We start from the raw sequence: 20,718 nt of genomic DNA, 5'->3' as shown, positions 1-20,718 counted from the left end.
TTGTCTTTAAGATAAACTTCAAAAACAACAACCAACATAGGAAAATACAAATACTCCTAGCTATGATCCATACCCGGTGTACTCATAGACACAGGCCATTGTTCTACGTCGTTGAACTACCAGTCGCAGTCTTTGGCCCGTTGAAACTTTTTCGGGTATGTGTTGTGATCTTTCCGAGACTTAACCTGAATTTCTGAACCACTAAAATGATAACTGTTAAATCTCTATTTGTACCAAAACACAAACAAAAACAAGGAAATATAGAGTGTTTTGAACCTGTAGATGGCTGGCTACGTTTCCTCTCCTGAGCCCAGGAACATTCATTAGCTCCAACACCTTTTTTGGGACAGCATCTGCAATAAAATACAAACAAGTTCAAATATAATGTACTATTGAGTTGGCAAGTTATATGGGTTGAGTTCCTCATTTACAAGATCAAAGGGTTCAGGTTGAAACAAATCTTTTTTAGTTCGGGTTGAAATGGGCATGCTAGGTTGGTTGATTAGATTAGATTAGAAGGGTTTACCGGATTTTAGGGTGTAAACGAGCCAAGCTGCTCGTGAGCTACTGGAGATCGGCTCGTTAAAACTCCAATTGAGCCAAGCTTAAATGAGCTTGAGCCTCAAATAATCTCGTTTAATAAAGCTTCACTTATAAGGCTCGAGCATGCTCTAAACGAGCCCATTATTTATATAATTGTATCAATGTATTATACATATATTTACATAATGATAATTAGTATATAAAAAAATAAGATAAAAATAAATATTTCATATAAAACTTATAAGGAAAATAGCATCATATGAGAAGCATTAGGGTAATTGAGAGATGTAATTAGCATCTGGGACAAAACATTTTTCCTAAGAAAAATGCAAAAAAAAAAAAAAATTGTTGCTACGTTGCTCTTTTTATGTTAGGTTTTTTATTATACATATACGTATATATGTGTCTAAAATTGAAAAATAAGTATTGTCATAATTGCAAAAGTCCCAACTAGCATATAGACCTAGGCAGTCTTTAATCAGCCAAAAATCGACGGTTCTTGACAAATTCTGGCCATTTTCCAGCCAAACTTTGTAAAAATGAGCCGATGAGGGGTGAAAACTTGTCTTGCTAGAAAAATTACACAACAATGTGTACGTATATATAAAACTGAATATTACATATACAAATTTCAATCCGATTAATCACTAGTCCGTGCCACACCAGCTGACTAGCTCCTAATGATTCTTACAACAGTGAGTATTGTACATCTTAGTTTGATAATGTACATATATGTACAAATTTGTATAAATGATTGTACATACATGTATATAAAGGAAGATTATAGTTATGAACAGGTTTTTTTTTCTAGTGTACATATATACGTGTGTAAATACGTGTTTAAAATTAAAAAAAATAATTATCTTACATATATATTTGATACTATATGTATATGTATGATTTTAAAAATTGACAATATACACATCTGTATAATTAAAAATTGACAATATACACATGTGTATGTAGGAACTAGGTTCACTTTTTATTAAAAATGTATTACAAAATATATAATAACGAGACTCTCGTTATTTGTGGGAAATTCGACTAGTACAATATCGGTTACAAAAATTAAATAAACGAATATAAAATACAATATAATTGTACCAATCTTGATTCAAAGTCAATGTCTTTGGAAACTTCAACCGCATCTACGAGATCAAAACTCCGCTGCAAGACAAGCAAAATTGTTGACGGTTTTTGGTTGAGGCACGTGTTCAACACGCTTCCCTTAAAACAGATTCCGCGCCTCCTCTCAGACGGTCTGTCTCCCAGGGTACAACAACCGGAACAGTATGTGTACTGCCGGAGATGACTCTCATGCCCGAGATAGCACCGGGTATAATTTGGTGTTCACACAATTAGGAAAATATGAAGTTGAGAAAAGAATAATTTAGAGAGTGCTCCTCTCTAAATTTTCAAGGAACAAAAGACCAATTTGTTATGTCTATTTTTCTTCTTCTACACAAATGAATAAACCATATTCATTTTATAATTAGATGCATAGACTCATTCAACCCTCTTAATGGTGACATAAACAAGATCATTAATCTTGTAATTAACAAGATAATTAATCTTGTAATAAAAAAGGTTAAACTCTAACTTAATGGATATTAAGTGGTAGTAAAAAGAAACTGCCATTCAACTTATGGCACTAGTGGAAACCGTCTAACATTAACTCTCTAATAATTAGACTGGTTTAACCGGCCGAACGCGCATGCAGGCGCGACTTAGCTGAGCCTGCACTACGCTTCCGCGGAGACACACCTTCTTGCGCCACGCGCTAATTGGATGCCACTATGCATACCAGGATGCCACCTGGTTATGCGCCATCCATACTCGCGTGCCACTTGCAGTCTTCGCGATAGCCAATGACGTGCGCCATGCGCCATGCCAAGGCATCCGCCTACGCCACCCAAGGGTGCGCCATAAGCGGACCCGCCATGTATCTGACCACGCGCTCATGGGCAAAAATACAAAGGCGATGTGCGAAGTTCAAAGCGCACCACATTGGGCTTATAGCCCACATCACGCGCGCATATGTGCAGGTGCGGTGCGCCCTTTGGTCCCCACTAGTGTTTGCCTTCAAGGAGTGCTCCTCCTTATATACCACTTTAAGTTTTGTCTATCCACCTATGTGGGACAAGATGACAAATCTCAATCCATTTTTCTCATCTTTGTTTGTTCCAAACATACAACTTCAAGCTTCGATATCTCATTCATCTTAGCTCTATTTGGACATAGTTTGAACACAAACCCATAAATAATTATTTATACAACACATATATAAATATTATTCATGTCCAAAATATTTAGTGAAAAACTCATTTTCACTAAATTTCCAACAATCCCCCACATGAATGGAGATCGATGAAAACACCCAAAAAATTCCCCGATAAAACCTCAACAGTCGAGTATTGCAGGATAGGTAGGTTTTGCTTTTGAACCTTCCTTTGTGAAGCATACTTAGCCTACTAGGGTTTTGTAGACGTGATGTCCTTGAACAACCCCCCATTTGTGTAAGCGACAATATACATTCACACAATACTTTCCCTAGCCGGGCCATCCCCTCACTAGCGTGTCCTATAATGGTCATGGAACACTTTCCTGGTTCTGCGGGAGCTCTAGGAATTATGCCCTAATTCCATTCGAAGCGACCACACTTCTCTCCAACATAGGTGATTTCCCTTTAAATCATTAAAAGCATTATGGTTTACTATGATTTACACAAATCATAAAACCACATATTATGCTTAACCTCACAACAATGTCACTGAATATTATAGGAATGGACTAGGATGTAATTAAACACCCTTTTATAGTTTAGGGGGGGTATATGAAACATATAAACTAGCTTATATATAAACATATATATTAGCTACGCCCCCACAGTGACTACCCTTCGGTTCATGATTAAGTTGGCCTATTGAACCTAGATCTTGGGATCTCCAGTCAACTAGGTTAGGTTTCCCTCATGTCCCTTTTTTCCATGGCTTTAGTCCCATTCCACAACCTGATCTGTTATCAACCCACTGGTTGTTGGATCCAAAATTATTTGTTGACTTCGTTAAGTCAACAACAATAATTTTTCAGTTTAGATCAGTTGTTCTAACGTGTTCTTGACTTGCTAGTCACTTTTGCCTTTTAGTCGATTCATAAGACTTATAACTCGTGATCTCAACCTGGATCCAGTTATGTACCTTGCCTTTAGAATGACATGAAACTCAATTCATGGCTAGACACGTTTTCACCATGCCTTTGGTGTGTCATGACTAACATCTTACTAGATTATGAATCTAACCAATTGGCATTCGAGTCCAATCTACTCGATCGACTCCATATAACCATTGTGTACTCCACTTGGTCATGCGTTTGCAATATATGCAAGTCACCCCCACATTTAAGTGTAATTGGATATCATCCAAATGGGGCGATGAAAGGTTCTCCCTTTCATTTCGAGTTTAAGAAAACTTCTCAACTCCCATTTCCACATTCAAATGCAAGCCACCCCCACATTTAAGTGTAATTGGATAACATCCAAATGGGGTGATGAAAGGTTCTCCCTTTCATTTCGAGTTTGAGAAAACTTCTCAACTACCATTTCTTCATACCCTAAAGGGTTTGTTTCTTAAATGGTTCCTCCCCCCACATTGCTTGCATTTTAATTAAGTATCCTTTAGGACTAAAATGAAGTTATCTTTACAGTTTTGTTTTAGCACAAAATTCATTCTTGGGTCATCACATATTTTGAATGTTTAAAGTTAATTTAATCTCCGCCGAGCATATAAATTAACAAGTATTAGTCTAGCATGCTTTAGACCACAATACTTTAGCATGTGAACAGAAGATGCATCATTCTGATTCTTCACAGCCTTAAGAGATAACGCACTATCTCTTCCAAACATTCTTTTCTTAGTTTAGACACAATAATGGAATTTTATTTCACCATTCCAAAACCATCCGTTTTATGAAGGCCTCAAAACCATAGTTAACTCCATCCATTAGGATCATAACTCGTTTGCCTTTTTATCTCCAAGGCTTCACCATTGACTTCCTAAAGACTTAAACATAAGTCTTAATACAAGTCACTTTGATGAAAAATCTTTGTATAAAATCACTTGAGTCTTGAGATATAGCCAATTAGATTGACTCTCAACAACAAAGCATTCACGTATGCCTATAGTGATATATACATTTACGTTGTTGTTTCGTTTAATACCATGTATTGGGATACTCTCCCAAACTGAGAACCAAGCCTCCACATAGTTTAAACAACATTGATGGTGGTAGAAACATCTACAAGTCCATCACTATTGTAAATTTCCATTAATAAATTTTCTAAATTTATTAAAATCATTTACAATAATAACATATATTTCTCTCATATGTTATATTCTATGAAAAACTCACATGTGCATTTCCATGTTGATGCTCTCAACATTAGATGACATATTTCGTTTTCGTGCATTTCATCTCAAACCATTCACCACGTTACTTACGACGCCGTTATGCATTTGATGTTTGATATTTGACTTATTACATAAGTCATGAGCACAACCCGCTCGTTGTGTTTGTGTAAATTACTTTTTACACTTTGTATCAAAATGTGTATCCTTTTGACAAATTATTAGTAGTCCAAAATAAATATTTATCTTTTATTATATTTAAACCATTTGTTTATGTTAAATAAACCCAAACGATAGTCTACCATTTATAATAAATTAAAAGTGGACAAAAATAAAACGGATACACTAAAGATATCTAAACATCAAATGGCAAAGTGTTATTATCTTCAACACTTTTGACCGAAATAAACGCAATTATTTCATTCGGTGTCATGTTTTGAGGTACTCCCTCATCTTGGAACTCTAAACTTGAATAATCATAAGTTGTCCAAAAATATAAAGTTGTTTACAATTAACTACTCGCAAGTAGTTAAGCAACTTATTATGTCTATAACAACATCGAGTTGTTTTTCACTAAATAGTCTTTCAGAGACTATTATATGGTTCAAGACGTTATACTTCTCGTGGAAGTATATCGAATCACTTATAATTCGCAAAGACATGTTTTATTTGTTCAAAACATTTCTCGTTTTACAAGTGTTTTAAAAATAAACTATATATTTATGTTTTGATTAAAAATCAAAACAATAAACCTTATAATAGTTTATTAAATAAAACAATTTCAAACTCGCTCGTTTGAAAAATAAACCGAATACACGTCGTTTTAATAGTTGGTTTATCATATTTAAACCATTTCTAACCGCTGTTAGATAATAACGATTACTGATCGTTAAATTGAGTGGTTTGTATGATAAGCAATTCTAATGTGCTAATTAGAATTTAAATGTTTATCAAACATTCAAAATATTCGGTTTTTTTTATAAAGTAAACCGTTACTAACGCGCTTGTTAGAAATAAAAAGAATACACTTATTCTCATAAGCCAATTTTGGTTTATTTAAATGAACGTTTTCTAACACACTCGTTAGAAATAAACACAACCCTTTTCTAACACGCTCGTTAGAAAATATATAAACCGGATGCAAATCATGTTAAATAATTTATCATGGTCAACCCGGTTCTAACCGCTCGTTATAAATTAACGATTGCAAATCGTTAAAACGTTTCTAATACGCTCGTTAGAATTAAACGATTACAGAATTTGTTTCGAAGTTTATAAAAATATAAACTATTTCTAATACGCTCATTAGAAATAAACAAACACGAAACCATTTTAACATTAATGTAAAAAACCGTTTCTAACTTATTTGTTAGAAATTTAAAGGTTCAGACGAAACCGTTACAAGGTTAATTATTATCCATAAATTGTTTCCAACTCACTTGTTAATAATTATTTGCAACAAAAATCTTTTCTAACACACTCGTTAGAAAATCTGATCGTCTTTTAAGTAGTTCGGTTTACAAAATCATCGTATCTAACACGCTCATTAGATATAATAGATGATATTAAACCTTATTATTCTATAAAATTCTAACACACTTGTTAGAATTAAACGATCATTTATTGCCATAAACCGTTTTTGGCATATATAAAATAAACGTTTTCTAACCCGCTCGTTAGAAATATTAAAAATTGCCAAAGTCGTTAAATCATTTCTAACACGCCCATTAGAAATAACTTATTACAATTTTTGTTTTGAAGTTTATATAAAACTATTTCTAATGCGCTCATTAGAAATAAAAAAAAATACAAAACCATTTCAAGATTTCTTATTATCCAAAATAATTGTTTCAAACACGCTTGTTTAACAATTATTTGTAATAATAATCTTTTGTAACATGCCCATTAGAAAAATATAAACGTCTTTAAACTATTGTTTCTAACACGCTCGTTAGAACATCCAACCGTCTTTAAAACATTTTTCCTAACACGCTCGTCAGAACATATAGATGTTTTAAAACTTATTATTATTCAAAATAATTATTTCTAACACGCTTGTTAGAATACATAAATGTTTTAAAACTTGTAATTTTATAAAAAAAATTACTTTCTAATACACTTATTAGAAAATATATGTGTTTCAAGACATTTAATCCAATATTAATATACCAATTAAAGTTTATAACATGTTTGTAATAAATAAATAAAATGTTACAAACATTTTTGTATGGGGTTACAAAATATATTTTTCTAATACGCTCATTAGAAAATTTTAGTATTTCAAAACATATTGAAATACATATTATTTTGTATATGGTTCGGTTTATCTAAACAAGAACAAAAACCCATGAACTGTAAAACCTGAATCAAAACAGTCGTTTTGCAACCCGGTATTCGGATTAAAGATTGTACTCCAATCATAAAATTAATCCGACTCATTGTACTAAATAAATATTTCCCAAAACATATTTTCAAGATTTTAACAAAAATCCCATTAAATATTTTAACTTTCGTGAACCTAAATCCTCGTAGAGAAGGGATTTAAGATTGTAGCAACAATCTTCACGAAAGTCTGTTTTAAGATTGTAGGAACTAGGTTCACTTTTTATTAAAAATGTATTACAAAATATATAATAACGAGACTCTCGTTATTTGTGGGAAATTCGACTAGTACAATATCGGTTACAAAAATTAAATAAACGAATATAAAATACAATATAATTGTACCAATCTTGATTCAAAGTCAATGTCTTTGGAAACTTCAACCGCATCTACGAGATCAAAACTCCGCTGCAAGACAAGCAAAATTGTTGACGGTTTTTGGTTGAGGCACGTGTTCAACACGCTTCCCTTAAAACAGATTCCGCGCCTCCTCTCAGACGGTCTGTCTCCCAGGGTACAACAACCGGAACAGTATGTGTACTGCCGGAGATGACTCTCATGCCCGAGATAGCACCGGGTATAATTTGGTGTTCACACAATTAGGAAAATATGAAGTTGAGAAAAGAATAATTTAGAGAGTGCTCCTCTCTAAATTTTCAAGGAACAAAAGACCAATTTGTTATGTCTATTTTTCTTCTTCTACACAAATGAATAAACCATATTCATTTTATAATTAGATGCATAGACTCATTCAACCCTCTTAATGGTGACATAAACAAGATCATTAATCTTGTAATTAACAAGATAATTAATCTTGTAATAAAAAAGGTTAAACTCTAACTTAATGGATATTAAGTGGTAGTAAAAAGAAACTGCCATTCAACTTATGGCACTAGTGGAAACCGTCTAACATTAACTCTCTAATAATTAGACTGGTTTAACCGGCCGAACGCGCATGCAGGCGCGACTTAGCTGAGCCTGCACTACGCTTCCGCGGAGACACACCTTCTTGCGCCACGCGCTAATTGGATGCCACTATGCATACCAGGATGCCACCTGGTTATGCGCCATCCATACTCGCGTGCCACTTGCAGTCTTCGCGATAGCCAATGACGTGCGCCATGCGCCATGCCAAGGCATCCGCCTACGCCACCCAAGGGTGCGCCATAAGCGGACCCGCCATGTATCTGACCACGCGCTCATGGGCAAAAATACAAAGGCGATGTGCGAAGTTCAAAGCGCACCACATTGGGCTTATAGCCCACATCACGCGCGCATATGTGCAGGTGCGGTGCGCCCTTTGGTCCCCACTAGTGTTTGCCTTCAAGGAGTGCTCCTCCTTATATACCACTTTAAGTTTTGTCTATCCACCTATGTGGGACAAGATGACAAATCTCAATCCATTTTTCTCATCTTTGTTTGTTCCAAACATACAACTTCAAGCTTCGATATCTCATTCATCTTAGCTCTATTTGGACATAGTTTGAACACAAACCCATAAATAATTATTTATACAACACATATATAAATATTATTCATGTCCAAAATATTTAGTGAAAAACTCATTTTCACTAAATTTCCAACAGTGTACAATTAAAAAAAAAGAAAATCCCGATTAACAATAAAAAAAGATTTGGATTAAATAAAAGGTGTAATATAGAATGTTTCTCACATTTATCAATTAGCATGCTTTAGAATCCTTACCCGAAGTTATAATTATAAATATATATATAAATATTATATAACTTTTTCATAAAAAAAAAAAAAAAAAACAACAACACAAGCCTAGTTTGAATAAAGCTCGAGCTCTTGTAATTAAAGAAGCCATAGGTCCCCTAGGACTATTGACACCCTAGATTTAAACATTGAAACTGACACTACTTTTAACCATTTTTGGTCGGTTTTAGATGGAAATAGTTTTAGACGGAAATAGAACACAAATTGACTCATAAAGGGATACAAATAGTACATACTTTGGATTCCAAGTTGTGTCACAGCATCCACGAATTTTTGATGAAGTTCATCAGTCCAAACCAATCGATGCTTTTTACCAGGAATCTTAACTTGCTCATCTTCCACAGGAACACCATCTGAGCTTGCACAAATCTCTTTATCTTCTACAGACAGACTCGATTTTGGTTCGCCCTCTTCCACATTATCAATCTGTTTGAAACCGAACATTTTCTTACGAACAACATGTTGCCACAGAAACCGAACAACCTCCATCCTGACCGGTTTCAATAGATAAGCACACGCGCCCTTTGTAACGCTCTCCATCATGATTTTGATTCTGTCTTCTGCTGACACAACTAATGATAAAAGAACCAGTGTATGAATAATGAATAATGAAAAATGAATAATGTAGTGTCGCCTGCCTGATGTACGCATCCTTACCCTCCGTTTTTACAAGAGGCTGTTTCCACGACCAGACACTAACTAAAAAGAAAATAAATTAAATGACTTACTAACAACTGGTAGATCGCTTTCGCGTTGAACGATCTCCAAAAACTTCATTCCGCTCATATCCTGTGAGAAATGGACTTCTGTTAACACCATATCGAACTTGATATCACCATTCCTGAGTAACATTAAAGCTTCTGTTGGCTGTGTGCATGGTGTAACTGCATATATCAACAGCACATGTATCAACAACACATAAAATCATAATAACTATAATGCAAGAACATGTTAACATATTAATAAAAATGAACCTTGATAATCGCAGTATTCAAGCATCCTGGAAATAACAAAGAGAGATGTGAAAGTATTATCCACCAGAAGAACATTGAGACCATGAGGATCAAAAGAAGCTTCAAGTGGATGAGGTTTCATAGTGGCGATTTTGGATGAATACATGAATGGAATGGTGACTGAAATATATTGGTGATTTTTCAGAGAAAGAACAGGAAGTTTGTTTGACGAGTCTTGAATTAGTCATCATACGTAAAAATATTAAATGCCATAAAATCTAATTCGTGATAGATGGTGAAAGATTTACCTGACCATGTTATTTGTTGTAAACTCTTATAGAAAAATGATAAATTTATTTACTTTGGAAAAAAAGTCATTTTTAAAAAATTATTTAATTATTAAATTTCTTTTAGTTTCATTAATTTGTTAAAAATCGAATTTTCGTTCACCTTTTTATCGATTTTGTTTTTTTTCCATCAATGGATGTTAATTTTTTCGGTTAATTCACTTCATATGCGATGTATGTGAGCGTTTTTTTGGTCTTATTACCCTTAAAGAACTATTTATGTAAAGATAATAAAAATTTGCGATGTATGTGAGCGTTTTTTATTCTTATTACCCCTAAAGAACTATTTATGTAAATATATAAAAATTATTTACACGGACTATTTAAGCAAACAAATAAATATACTACTTTATTTATTTCTACAGTTTTTTTCTCTGTTTTTAGTTAATATGACAGTATCTTGTTTGTATACTCGTTGTTTATATTTATACCTATTTATGCAAAAACATATAAACGGGCATAAATATACGACTAATTTGTTATCAAATCATTTTGCATTAAACTGAAACTTCAAATAATAGTTTTTGTTTATGAACTGGAATTGGCGTCCGCGCTTCACGGCGGGGTCGTTGGAGGTTGCTGGCGAGGATGTACTTGTCTTATGATATATCGATGAGTTATCATAGATGATGCAGACTTTAATATAAACGATGCTGAAAATAAGTAATCAACACGGTTAATTGAACATGTCTAGAGTTAAAAGTTAGCTTTAACTACAATAAGTTAAATAAAAAAAATTATATTTGTTACCTGGTGTATTACAGAGTTAATATAAACCATGTAAGCTTTAATATAAACAACGGTAAAAATAAGAAAGTAACATGATTATGTAAATATATCTAGAGGTAAAAGTTAATTTTAATTATAATAAGTAAAATAAACAGATAAAAGAACAAATATTTGTTAAAAAAATAACTTTATTAAAATTCAAGGGCCGTATTAAAGTTCGAGGGTTAAAACGTAAATTGTTTATCGAAAAAAGAATTATTATTAAACTTCCGTATGATAAATCTATTAAAGTTCAGACGTATACGTAAATCGATTATAAAAAAACTATTATAGTTAAGGGGTCATATGATAAATCTATTAAAGTTTAAGGTTAGAAACACAAATTAATTATAAAAAACAATAATATTATAGTATTATATATGTTAGTTATTTAACTATTAAAGAAAAAAAAAACAAATAATATATAGTACTATTCCCATTTGCTTTTTTTATTATATAAAACTAGTTTTCAAGCCCCGTGTTGCGGGCACGTACTTAGTAAAATTGTGCTAAGTAGTAAGCAAACGACCGCTAAACCTAGGGAAACTCGTAAAAAACATGAATCTATACCGTCATGTAACATAAAATATAGGGGAGAAATCGTAAAACAAAAAATGTGAATTTATGCCGCCATATGACGTAGAACGTAGGCAAAGATAAAGACAAACTTATACCATGAGGTGACACAAAACGAAGTTAAACTCGAATTTAAACCAATGAATCTTTAAGATAAAGACAAAAAAAGACAAAACTTAACACTTGAAAGTAAAACATACAAACTTATGGGACTTAAAACTTACACAAATGGGTCCTGTGGTTTATACCTAATCTCGCCTTTGGGTACTAACTTTTTATTTTAACAGATTTAGGTTCTATGGTTTCAATTTTGTAACACCTTTGGGTACTAACACCAAAATTAGTTAATTAATGACTAAAATACTCTTGCATTTTTTTAAGTTTATCAATGTAACACATTTGGGTACTAACACCTAATTTTATTTAAGTTTAAATCAATTTCACAAAATCTATTTATTTTTTTATTTTCATCTTTTTATTATATCTCTTAATTAACATAAAGTCTATTTATTTTTTTATTTTCATATTTTCATTAATTTTTTTATTTAACATAAAATCTACTTGTTACACCAGTATTTTTTTAAATAGATTTTTTAAATAAAATCTACTAGCTATATAGTTTTATGTAAATTAAATTTCTTACTAGTTTTAAATAATGTAAACCTTACTCGTTTTGAATTTTGGATATATATGATTGATAATAATAATAATAATAATAATAATAATAATAATAATAATAATAATAATAATAATAATAATAATTAATATCTCTCATGTAAAAAAAATAAGCCATTTTTAACTCGTTTTTTTTGTTCATTTACATTTTACTATTTTAGAAAGATATTTAATTTACATAAAATCTACTAGTTGCACCAGTAAAATCTACTAGCTATATAGCTTTATGTAAATTAAATATATATTTTACAAAAAAAAGAGTTAAAAAAAGGCTTAATTTTTTTTAGTTTTATCTAAATACCTAGCTATATAGTATTATGTAAATTAAATATCTTTCTAAAATAGTAAAATGTAAATGAATAAAAAAACGAGTTAAAAAAAGGCTTAAATTTTTTTACATGAAAGATATTTATTATTATCAATCATTTCAATCCAAAATTGAAAACGAAAATTTAATTTACATAAAACTATATAGCTAGTAGATTTTATTTAAAAAATCTATTTAAAAAAATATTGGTGTAACAAGTAGATTTTATGTTAAATAGAAATTTAATAAAAATATGAAAATAAAAAAATAAATAGAGTTTATGTTAATTAAGAGATATAATAAAATAATTAAAATAAAAAAATAAATAGATTTTGTAAAATTGATTTAAACTTAAATAAAATTAGGTGTTAGTACCCAAATGTGTTACATTGATAAACTTGAAAAAATGCAAGGGTATTTTAGTCATTAATTAACTAATTTTGGTGTTAGTACTCAAAGGTGTTACAAAATTGAAACCATAAAACCTAAACCTGTTAAAAAAAGAAGTTAGTACCCAAAGGCGAAATTATGTATAAACCACAGGACCTATTTGTATAATTAACTCAAAGTAAAATAAATAAATAAATACAAAAGCAAAAGAGGTGCTGTTCCTAAAAACATACCTCAATTGTATATACATAATAATAATAATAATAATAATAATAATAATAATAATAATAATAATAATAATAATAATAATAATAATAATAATTTAGGATCACACCCTATTTTTGCATCTCATCCTCATGTATTGCAAATAGTTATAAAGTCCGAAATTTTAAGTTACATCTTATGCAACTTATATAAGTATTAGACAACGTATATGATATTGAATTAAAACTTATCCACGTTATAAAATCTAACTTATAATAAAAGACTTCAAATAATGACACATGTCATTCTCTCCAAAAACCTCATAAATTTTATTTATATTTGTTTAATAAATTTATTTTAATATTCATATTAATTAATAACTAATATATAGATATCATTTATTTTTATCATTATCTTTATCTAAAATTAATAAATAACTTCAATTTTACAATTTAGGCCCTTTGTTTTTTACTTTTAACCCAAATTTTTCATCTTTTGCAATTTAGTCCAAACTCTTTTTTATTTTCAATTTGGTCCACAATACTTTTCATCTTTCCCAAGTTTTTCGTTTCTGTCTAAATTTTGTGAGTTAACGCGCCGCAACGTGCGTGTGGGTTTCAACATTTTTTCATATGTTTTTTTACTGTTTGACTGGCCCGTCGCGTCACATCTATTTTTCTGCGTTTGACAAGTTTGTCCAACACGCGGGTCCTGGATGGACTTAGTTATTTTTTTCCGTGTTTTACGTTTCGTCTTAATTTCTCAGCAACGAGTGTGCGTGGTTCAAAGATTTTACGTATGCTTTTCGGTCGGTGTTATTTTTTCCCATTTTTTTTTACGAGCCTTTTCGATGTTGGTGGTCGCTAACAATGGTATAGTATTGCTACTACTTAACACGGTTTTATGACAACCGCTGCAACGCAGGGGCTTAATACTAGTGATATAACTAAATAAAAGTAAACAACAATGGTTTTTCCTTGTTTTGTCATTCCATGAATTTAATCTTTTTTCTTTAGTTACTAATTAACTATTCTTTTTCCGCTAACACTATGATGTATAAATTATTTGCTACTTGTTTCTATATAATGCAATTTTTTTTTTTACAACTTATACCCAATATAAGAAATTTGCTCAAATTGCTACATTTATACAATAACAAGATACCCAGTAGAATTCCATTAATAACCAAGCTATTGGTGGAGTATAGAGATGGTGGGATCACACCTTAGTTATGAAAGATTTCAACATTTTTCTACTAGTTTTGAACTGCTCCTCGGTTTTTACACAATATTGATGGAATCAGGACTCAATCAGACTCTCGACTCGTTCCTTAGTCGAAAGCCGGCTTGAGAACTGATTTCCACCAAAGAGATGGACCGATTAACGGGTCAAACATGAATCTTCATCAAGAACAGCACGTTTGTCCGAATGGGCTGGCCCATCCAGCCGAATGAACTGGATTTGGCATATTTTCCGTTGTTTGACACGTCGTCACGCCGTCTCCGTTAACTTAAAACTTTTACTTAGAAAATTTTTCAAAACTTCAACCACATATCATCTGCCCGAATGGCCATCCGTCTGGATGACCTGACCCTGTGATATCCATTGTTTAATTTTTGTTGCCACGACTGTTAAAACATTTTAATCAAAACTTCGAAAATTCTAACGGATCACAGACTATGTAGGATCGAATTCGGACCGAACGAATCGATCAGAAAAGTTTATCTCAATACGAAAGGCGGAAACAGTCGTATCAAGTTCAATTCAGCACACAAATCACTTTAACTGTCAATTTGATTGATATAATGACGTTTTACAGCGTGATGACACTTCGGCAGCATTTCGTTGCACAAACCGGAAAAACTTATCTGATTTCGCTTGGAATGGCCTTTATATAGGCGTTGAGATTCCGCTTGAACATCACCATGTTCATTTCAAGCGGAATTAGAACAATTTGATTTCAAGCGAAATCAGCATTATAACTTAAGCGGAATTAGAACATTTTTAATTTCGCTTGAAATGACCTGGTGTCAATTCAAGCGGAATCACCTCTAATTCACACTTTCTTGATTTTCGTGCCCTGATCTAACTAGTTCTATACAAGACTCGATACAAGACGAAGTCGACAGACGCATGCACCAACAGACTCCCACTCGAATGTTGACGAGTCTTAAAGTGTTGAGTCTTCGCATCTTCAGTCTTTATCAGTCTTCGGGCTTCTCTTCAAAGTATTTTACACTGTAAAGCATCCTCAAATCTCTTTCTTCTCTCTTGTCTTCAATCTCTTCCTCGAATGTTGATTTCTTCGTTCTTGCATTACTACAAATCCAGAATCAATGCTTGCTCTGGCTCTCACAGACTCCCCCTATCAATCAACTGGGATCGCAGTCTGGCTTTCACACGTTCAAGATCGTTGCCTGGCTTATACTCTGCTTTGAATCGAAATCCTGGCTCTTTTCAATCACAAGCTTCTCAGGATCGACTAACCTAGCTCTTACTCAAACCTGCACATTCTCTACCACAAACATGAGCTTTTTATGATAAAGATTTGACAGTCTTAGACACTACTTGCAAATCTCTGACGAACCACTTGCAGAATAGATTTTAAAAACCTTTTTAAACACAATCTTCCACTCAAAATAATCTTCATCATGTTTAGCACTTGGAATTTTGAACATCAGCTTTCCAACAACAGTTGACGAAAATCTTTTTGGATTTTTCAAAATTTATGCTAAAACACACATAAAATCTTTTGGATTTTTGAATAATATGAAATGCAGTAAAGAAATATTTACAGACAATATTTTTTTGTGAGTTTGTGTAAGAGGATCATATCAGTTTATGAGACAAATCACCAACACCGTTAAGCTTGATTTCATTTTAAGTTCTAAACAATTCAACTAGATTGTCAGTGTACTGAGCCATTTAAATTTTCACACAAAGTTCAAATGTTTCGAGATACGAGATTAATGTTTTAAGAACTTAAACTTATTCGCGTGTCCCACCACTTGAATATACTCCCGTATCCAGATCCCAATATTCAGTCTTACAGGTGAGTATACCTAGATGATATCTGTAAAGGGGTTAAATTGCGAAACCGTGAGAGCTCAGGTCAGAACTTCCGTTCAGCAGAGAGATGACGGCTCGACTTTTGGTGTGTCCCCTTTAGAGGATCTTTTCTTCAACAGCAATGATTATCAATTTTATTGTTTCATCATTTTTGCTGAGGGTAGGCTATATTTCAAGTAAGCGTAAAGTATTCTCCGGGGACTAGGCCATTGCTTCCGCAAAATCAGAAGTCCCGGGATAATACCCCAGATATCACTGAGTATAAAGACCTAGTATCTCAGAAAAAGGGACCTTTCAAACAAGATTTCGGGGGTTACCCATATATCCAAGAAATGTTACCCACGAGGTAAGAAAGTTTGAAATTTAAGTTTATATCCTGTCACAATCTACTAAATGTGCAAAAACCTACTGGCACATCCTCAGTGAGATTGTTTATCACATTTTTAACTTTCCATATCTTTAGCATGTTGTGATAGTCCACTGATGTACTATCATTTCCTCTTCTTTGACACAAAAACTCATTTTTCATTTTATCATGTTTTTGTCTTTTCCAAATTTTCTAATGTTTTTGGATTTTCTTAAAATTCTTACTCCCCCTAAAATGCAAATACATTTAAAGAAATTTGAAAACAAGCTGTAAAAACAAAGTTGACAACTGTTGTGAATTGCTTCAATTCTCCATTCACTCGGCATAAACAATCAGAACTCCCCCTCTCAACAAACTATTTTCCCATTATGATTTCAAAACACTTAAGTTTATTTTAATCAAAATGGTTTTTCCGAAAATAAATTTTGTTGATTTTACCACATGTAGGTTCGGGGTTCATCATCTTGCTTTTTAACCATTTGTATGAGGATTACATCAAGTTCAAATTAATGACCTTGATTAATCACTTTGTAAAATCAAACCTTTTTACCACTTGTAAGAAATCAAGTACAACTTAATGTCCCTGATTTACCACTTGTAAAATTACCAATCCAAATACTAAGAATGATGCCGATTCATGTTCCACTCTTACCAACCTGGGAACTCCGGCAAGTCACACTTAACCATTTTAAAACTATTTTAATAAAGATGCTGATTCATGCTCCACGATTACCAACTTGGGAACTCCGGCAAGTCAGGTTTTTCTATTCAAAGAATATATCCACCCAAGCCTGACCAGCCTTGGGTGTTACCGAGCTACCAACACTTGGTTTCTTACCTCCCGTTTTCTTCTCATAGAACTCTTTAACTCCTTTGACTTTTCTGTCAATCATTTTTCCAAAGAGGTGTTTTACTTTGGGGTTAAATGCCTTTTCAACATCAAAAACCTTTTTGTCAGAATAGAATTGGTATGAAATTTCAACTTTACCAATTTTCTTCTTGAAATTTTCAGCCCGAAGTGGTGGAAAATTCTCATCATCCACAGTCAGAACTGATTTTTCACCATTTTCCTTAACCTGTGGGCTCCTCTGATTTTGTGGAATCAGATTCATCACCAGAAGATAGCTCCTCTGATTTTGACCTATCAGAATCATCGCTATAACTATTACCAGACTTCTTAACAACCCATTTCTGGTTGTCAGATTTAGCTCTTTTCTTGTAAAACCTGTTTGAACATTCACCAATTTCAAATTTTGAATTTTTGAATAGTTTGGTTCTATCAATTGGCGGTTCAAACTCAACCACTTTCTCTTTCAGTTTAGAAACTCCCTGTTTGGTTTGAATTTCCTGTGAACACTTCATGGAAATGTGATCAGTTTTTCCACACTTGAAACAGGTTCGAGTTTCCTTCTTCTGATCAACAGTCTTCATCTCATCTTGCTTCATTGCAAGGAAATCTCTGTTTGACTGCTTTCTGAATAACCTTTCTTTCTCTTCTTCAGAAGATGTACCTGAAACAAATGTCATCTTTGATTTAAAATCTCGAACATATTTTTCATTTTTCTGATTTTCTGTTGGAGTAAAACCAAGACCTTTCTTTTTGAAATTACCGTTATGGTTTGATTTCTTTCGATAACCAGAACCAGAACCGTAACCTTTTTTCTTGTTTTCTCTTTGTTGAGTTCTTGAGGTGTATTTTTTAGGTTTATCAGTAAGATTTAAATCTTTTATTTCAGAAATATTGATTTCTGTTAGTTTGAAAACCTTTTTTATCATCTCAGTTTTGACACCTCTTATTGGAAATTCCTCATCAGAATATAATTTGTCCGAATCATTCAAAGTATATGCCATTTTAAATGTTTCATCATTCAAATTAGATTTTGATAACAGGAATTCTTTATCATAAACTCTTTTGCCCTGTTTTTCATTTTGACCCGGAGTGCTGGACTCAGACTTTGACTCCGACATAGACTCCGACTTTGACTCCTCAGTTTCATCGTTATCTAACACATGATCCACCACTTACTTCATCAATTGAGATTGTTGATCAGTTTCAGACGATGTAAACGTGACATCAATACTTTCTGGCAAATTGACTGAGGACTCTGACTCCCACTGTAAGTTTGTAGCCTTTTGAACTCTTTCAAAATTTGGATTTCTGGGCAAATATCCATTTTCCAGCGGGGGTGGACACTTGTTATAACTGACACCTTGTTTCTTACCAGAATTCTTTTTGTCAGTCTTTTTCTTTGTGTCATGCTTCTTTTCGTTCTTCTTCTCGGAAGTTTTTTCTTCAGTAACCCTCTGTTCTTCAGTCACTTTATCATCTTCAAATGCCTTCATGCCTTCAACAGTTGGATAAATCCTGTCAATGACATAAGAAGTACATGAGTAACTTTTCAACAAACGGTTAACTCTTTTAGTTTCAATTCTTTGAGCCTCCAGTTTCTGTTCTAAAACAGCACACTTCTCGATGTAGTTGTTCACAACTTTCTGCTTAATCATGAACGCTCCTTGAAGTGTCTTCATTGCTGTTGCCTGTTCTTCACTAGTGTCATTGTACATGTTCATTGCTTTGTTCAACACATCATAATATTCCTTTAACCTGTTCATGTTGTTGATCAACTCACTATTTTTCTTCTTTATAATCTCGCAAGTTTCGCAATTCACAGGAATCTCTCTGGCATCAACCTCTTCACTAATCTTGAACTTTTGAACTTCTTTAACCTTTCTTCTGACCACCGGAACATCTTCATCATCACTGCTGACCGGTGTTTTGATCTTTTTCTTTTTCTGTTTAGCTTTTTCATCTTCACTGTCACTTTCTCCCATCATTTTCAAATGATCTCTCATTCTTTTTGCATAATACTCAGTATCATCATCACTATCTTCTTCAATTCGGGCAACAAAAGCTGTGTGAACTGGAGCTTTGTTAGGATCATAATCATCCCAATTGAAATTCTCCTAGCTAAACCCTTCAGGTAATTTTTCATCGTCTTGATCAATCACACATGCTTTACCATCAGCTGGTATATATTTATCCCAGTTGAACCCTGTTGATGGCTTCTTTTCATCTTGATTCACCATACAAACTATCTTTGAAGATTCTTCAATCACATTCCTTCCATGTGCTGTTTGTGCCTGTTGTTGAGTTGGTTGTTGAGCAACTTGATGGTAGATGGCCTTCCGGTAGTAATCATTGTTGTTAAACGGATTTTGAGCTCCACTTGCCTCGCGATTGGTGCACTCCCTCTTGAAGTGTCCTTTTTCCCTGCAACGAAAACAAGTGACTTTAGATTTGTCAAAACCTAAAGTAGAAACATTAGCTTCACGTAGATCATCTCTTCCTGTGATCTGTTTGAATTTTTCAGCTCTCCTCAACACGCTAGCTAAACACCATTTTATATCCATTAACTCCATCTCTTCAGCATCGATCTGATCGTAATCCTCTTTAGTCAGCATTGGATTCTCGATCCGACCTGCAACAAAACTCCCATATGACTCTAAAGCAGTTCCCAACAAAGATATGTGGCTTTTTGCAATTTCTTCTGTGTAATCTTGATCATCCTCTAGATTCAAAACAATGTTGCACTGTAATTTCCTGCCATTCTTTGTTGTTGCCGAATTCGGATCAAAAGATGGATATGATGAAAAACTCATTTTACTGCTTGATCCTTTAGATGAACCACTAGATGAACCTTTTGCATTAAATGCTGTTTCAACTTTTGGTGACATGTTTGTCTTTTCATTCAATCCTGCTTTGTAGTACAAACTGATGTCTTGTTCACCATCAAACACTTTCATTCTTGAAATCTTGATCTGTTCCATTTCTTGTGCTTCAAGCTTCTCAATGAACTTGCTTAGTGTTGGATTGTTGAAACCTTTTTTGTTGCTTAGCATCATCAAGTATGTACCCCAAGTCTCATGTGGTAATGCATCAGCCAGTTTCTCAATCAACACTTCATTCTCTTCGTTGATGCTAACTCTCTTCATGTTT

At 33.0% G+C, this 20,718-nt stretch overlaps 1 protein-coding gene across 1 annotated transcript; it reads right to left on the bottom strand.

Moving 5' to 3' along the window:
- Positions 1 to 116: 116 nt before the first annotated feature.
- On the bottom strand, positions 117 to 10,160 carry LOC110944343 (two-component response regulator ORR21). The gene is made up of 5 exons (XM_035974034.1): positions 10,040 to 10,160; positions 9,794 to 9,949; positions 9,302 to 9,637; positions 277 to 353; positions 117 to 224 (listed from the first exon to the last, which is right to left on the bottom strand). Exons 1-5 carry the CDS (start codon positions 10,158 to 10,160, stop codon positions 117 to 119), a joined length of 798 nt encoding a protein of 265 aa, XP_035829927.1.
- Positions 10,161 to 20,718: the final 10,558 nt, after the last annotated feature.

This window comes from Helianthus annuus, chromosome 6 (assembly GCF_002127325.2).
Source record: "Helianthus annuus cultivar XRQ/B chromosome 6, HanXRQr2.0-SUNRISE, whole genome shotgun sequence".
Classification (NCBI taxonomy): Eukaryota; Viridiplantae; Streptophyta; class Magnoliopsida; order Asterales; family Asteraceae; genus Helianthus; species Helianthus annuus.
This window is presented reverse-complemented; position numbering and strand designations above follow the sequence as displayed.

Coding starts and splice junctions, on each gene's coding strand:
- LOC110944343 (XM_035974034.1), bottom strand. CDS start 10,160: ATGAAACCTCATCCACTTGAAGCTTCTTTTGATCCTCATGGTCTCAAT. Junction 9,638..9,793: donor AAGCGATCTACCAGTTGTTA/GTAAGTCATTTA, acceptor TTTTATCATTAG/TTGTGTCAGCAGAAGACAGA. Junction 225..276: donor ACGTAGCCAGCCATCTACAG/GTTCAAAACACT, acceptor TGGTACAAATAG/AGATTTAACAGTTATCATTT.